The 4,523-nt window shown below is 41.9% G+C and overlaps 1 protein-coding gene across 2 annotated transcripts in view; it reads left to right on the plus strand.

The window, feature by feature from the left end:
* The first annotated feature begins 2,000 nt into the window (after positions 1-2,000).
* tent5c (terminal nucleotidyltransferase 5C) overlaps positions 2,001-4,523 on the plus strand; it is a 2,948-nt gene continuing 425 nt past the window's right edge. Inside the window, exons 1-3 of one of the 2 annotated variants that reach the window (XM_034885459.1) lie at positions 2,056-2,106; positions 2,376-2,462; positions 3,268-4,523. The exon at positions 3,268-4,523 is cut by the window's right edge and continues 425 nt beyond it. In XM_034885459.1, the coding sequence (XP_034741350.1) occupies positions 3,290-4,441 (1,152 nt within the window). In that variant the 5' untranslated portion in view covers positions 2,056-2,106; positions 2,376-2,462; positions 3,268-3,289 and the 3' untranslated portion in view covers positions 4,442-4,523. Of the gene's footprint in view, positions 2,107-2,375; positions 2,463-3,267 lie in introns of both variants that reach the window. The other variant, XM_034885460.1, reaches the window with a different exon arrangement.

Genomic DNA, 4,523 nt, shown 5'->3' on the forward strand with positions numbered 1-4,523 from the left:
GTTTGTACTACATGTTAAACTATTGTTCATCATCAAATGTTCTTTTTCAAAATAAAATCCTCAATGGAACACGCTCTTATTGTTGGGGCATTCTGTGGTCTATGTCTCTGTTTTACTTTCCGAAGAATCATAACACTTGCGTACATTTTTGTGGTTTCCTTGCATCATTCACAACTCTGGCTTAGTGAGGGAAGGACTCACTTCCAGCCTGTCTCAGAGGAGGGGTTCTACAATGCAGCTGTGCAGTTTTTCACTGTTGATTATGATTGATTTACGGTGGAATTTGTTCATGTGTTCTAGTGAAATGACTTCCATGGAAATTCAAGGGAGGGTTCCCCAGGCCGTGTTAGTGGCATTCACACAGAGCATACAGTATCGGCCTGCAACGTTTCCTGTGCCGTAGAAAGTCTTGTTACAGTAAGACCATCAGCTTCCTCTGCTATTAAACAACATCCTGTTCTTCCATCTCCAAAACACCATGAGATTCTTGCAGCCCTAACCCAGCTGTGCAAATGACTCTGCATAATACACTAACTGATTACAGTTGTAAACATAACACACTGTTCTTTGATGACAACTTACTGTTTTCTTTCAACTGCTTAAGCACTATTTTAAAAACACTGAATTTTTTTACTTATAAAAAACACATTTTGTTTTATATGACTTAATTCTGTTTGAACTAGTAACACACTGCTGTTGCTAACCTAAAACCCTTTTAGCAATCCTACTTCTCAGTAATTAGAGTAGCCAACTGTAAATGAAGTACACAGAGAAGGTGTACATATACAATTAGGTTCACCAAACACTGCACAAGACCAATGCTGCAGACTGATGAAAGTATTTGTAATTTAATTAATTCCATGTACCCAAATCAGTCAACATGACAATATGGAGAATCCCAACAAATCGTGTCCCAGTTTTCACATGGCTACTACAGTAGTGTGCATGACACTGTTAGCTCAGCAAACAACAGACACACATACAGTACTGTACCCAGTACAGGTTACAATTTCAGAAAAAAACAACAAACAAAACATAAAGATCTAAAAATACAGTCCAGAAAATACCAGACAAGCCTGCTGCATTTTGATAGTACCTAAACCTGGTTGGTGTCTCTACAATTAAGCAAACATGTGTTTGTACACCTGATGGCTGTGTTTCACAGATTTGCTCATATTTGTGGTCATTTCCCAGTCAGCGCTTTGGAATAACAAGGACGTAACATCATGATATACTGTAAATATGTGTCTAATAATGTGTCTACAGTGTGTTTTTAGTGTTTTGCAAATCACTGTGTGTATTTTTTTTCTAAAAGTGTGAGGCTGACATCTGGGCCAATGTTTGGCTTCTTTAGTGTAAGGTTTTGATGACTGTGTTATACTTTTGATTTCAGTGTGTAAGCAATCTGTAAAAGCTATAAACAGGAGGTTCAGATATACAGTATTTTGATAAACTCAGACATGTAATGCTTTTGGCGTTGACGGTTTTGGTACAAGACAATGTCTGGTGAACTTTGCCTTGGTTTGCACAGGTCAGTGTGCACAGAAACGGCACTTAATGCTTCAATTTGAACTACTTTTTACAAAGAAATAATAGTATCTAAATAGAACAGTTATGAGAGAAATTGGAGATATTGTGTGCATCATAAAATCAAAAGGCTATTACCCTTTATCTGATATTATCCACCATGGTAAATGCTGGAAGATAAACATCTTTGGTGTTAGGGTTAACCCTAACCCTAACCCGCCTACTTCAAACGAATTTTTTGCCCGGTTTATTTTTAAACACATTTTTATTTATACATAATTGTACAATTTTGGGTCAAGAAAAATATAATTTTTGTTTTAAAAATAACTTTTTTTAACTTAAATTAAATTTGTATAATCTCAAATGAGCATTAATAATCTCATAGAATTTATCTGCTGATTTTCAACTGAACTGTCATGGAGACGGTCGAGAACGCCTCTTTCCAGGAGACAGCCCTGGTTACTTGGCAACGCAAAAACCTCGTCGACCAATCAGATGCTTCGCTCGGCGCATTGGTACAATCAAATTCGAAGATTTTACACTGATGTGATCTGCTGATGATGAAAGTTGGACTTTTTGGTAGATATATGAACTTGTATTATATTGTATACGAACATGAACTTGACATGTTTTATTTTGATCAAACAATGCTATATATTGTTAATACTGTACTAATAAATCGTAAAAGCCACGCTACATAGAAACAGGGACTTTGTCGTGCCACGGCTGTGCATCTGCGTTAGTGAGTCGTACTTCGGCTTTATAAAAGAGGCGTGTCTAAAGCGAACGGAGTGATTCAAATACTGACTTTGCAGCTGCAACGTTAAATGTGATTGTCTCCCTGGCAGTGGATTATGTAGAGGCGTCTGCACGGATTCCAACTTGACATCTTGTTTTTCGGACTTTGAATGCTTTCAGACCACGCTTTTGGAAACGTATGTACTGCTTTCATCGCTCATTTCTGTTACGTAAACACGTGTTTTTAACTGCGTACGTTAGGAAAGTAATGTTAAATTAAACTTTACCCAGTCCTAGCCATGGTTCAAAAACGTTACATTGGTTAGGGTATTTTAACGGTAATTTTAACTACTATATTTCATGATTTTTCCGAACGTATGCTACGTGACATTGCTGAATTTACAGAGGGGATTCGTAGCCATAAGGCTTAATATTGATTGAAATTATATGTTGCATTCGTCACGGCTAAATAAATTGCTAAGTCAGCTGGAGCAAATGAGTAACGTTAACGTTACTGTTGATGTATTGACGAAATGTGAGTATCAGTAACTTGTCTGGTTACAGTTAATTAAGGATGTGGCCGTTTTTATTATGTCTTTAGTGTACTTAAAAGCTACCTTGTTTGTCTCTCAGCGGTTCTGGTATTAAAAACTATGCTCGCGCGGTGAGCTGTTCTAGAAGCCTCATGGGCTCTGTCCTTTCGTGTGCTTGTATGTGAGAGAGCAGGTTGTCTCGTGCTCACATTCTGCTGTGCTCGTGCATAATGGGGTCATGATGATGATGGTGCTACTACTGTTGCATGAAGTGTTTTAACGCTGCCAAGCCAGTAGTTCTCATTTATTGCATTTATTTGTGATAGTATTGATATTTTGTTAGGGATTCATTGTTACAACTGAGATAAATCTGCTATAGTATTTATATGTCAAAGGAAATGGGATGAAAATATTCTAGTTTGGAGACACATTTTAATGCTAATATCTTTTTTCTCTCCTGACATCTTAGTTTATCTAAACTTGGTGAGAAGATGGATAACAAGGAGGAATCAAAGAGTTGTTCAGTGAGTGTCCTGACCTGGGACCAGGTGGGCCGGCTGAATGAAGTTCTGACAGAGGTTGTTCCTGTTCATGGACGGGGGAACTTCCCTACCTTAGAGGTGCGGCTGAAAGACATTGTGGCCCGGGTGCGCTCCCGCCTAGAGCGGCGTGGCATCAGAGTAAAGGACGTACGGCTCAATGGCTCCACGGCCAGCCACGTACTGGTGCAGGATATCGGCTGGAGCTACAAGGATCTGGACGTCATCTTCAGGTTGGACCTGCCGCACGAGGCGGAGTTCAGGCTCATCAAGGACGTGGTGCTGGGTACCCTGCTGGACTTTCTACCTGAGGGTGTGAACAAAGAGAAAATTACACCCATGACTCTCAAAGAGGCTTATGTCCAGAAGCTGGTGAAGGTCAACACTGAGCAGGATCGCTGGAGCCTCATCTCCCTCTCCAACAACAACGGCCGCAATGTGGAGCTGAAGTTTGTGGACTCAATACGACGGCAGTTTGAGTTCAGTGTGGACTCCTTTCAGATTGTGCTGGACTCCATGCTTACCTACTACGAGCTGGCACAGACACCCATGTCACAGGCCTTTCACCCTACTGTGAGTGGGGAGAGTGTGTACGGGGACTTCAGCATGGCGCTGAGCCATCTGCGGAACAAGCTCATTGCCACCAAGCGGCCTGAGGAGATCCGAGGTGGCGGCTTGCTGAAATACTGCAATCTGCTGGTGCGGGACTTTCGGCCTGCCAGCGAGGAGGAGTTCAAGGCCCTGGAGCGTTACATGTGTTCCCGCTTCTTCATCGACTTCCCTGACATTGGTGAGCAGCAGCGCAAAGTGGAGGCCTACCTCCAGAGCCACTTTATAGGTGAAGAGAAGAGCAAGTACGACTACCTCATGATCCTGCGGAGAGTGGTCAACGAGAGCACTGTGTGCCTCATGGGCCATGAACGGCGGCAGACCCTCCACCTCATCTCGCTGATGGCCTTTCGAGTGCTCGCGGAGCAGAACGCCATCCCTGATGCGTCCTGTGTCACCTGCTACTATCAGCCAGCGCCCTATGTCCGAGACCACAACTTCAGCAACTACTATGTGGCTAACCAGAACATTCCAACATGGCTGCCTTGTAACTGACAGAAAGAAAACAAGTGGACGGACGTACAAGAGCACCACCACTTCTGCTGCTTTTGAGAAAAGAGAAAGAATAAAATAAAAC

Source organism: Etheostoma cragini, chromosome 11 (assembly GCF_013103735.1).
Source record: "Etheostoma cragini isolate CJK2018 chromosome 11, CSU_Ecrag_1.0, whole genome shotgun sequence".
Taxonomy (NCBI): domain Eukaryota; kingdom Metazoa; phylum Chordata; class Actinopteri; order Perciformes; family Percidae; genus Etheostoma; species Etheostoma cragini.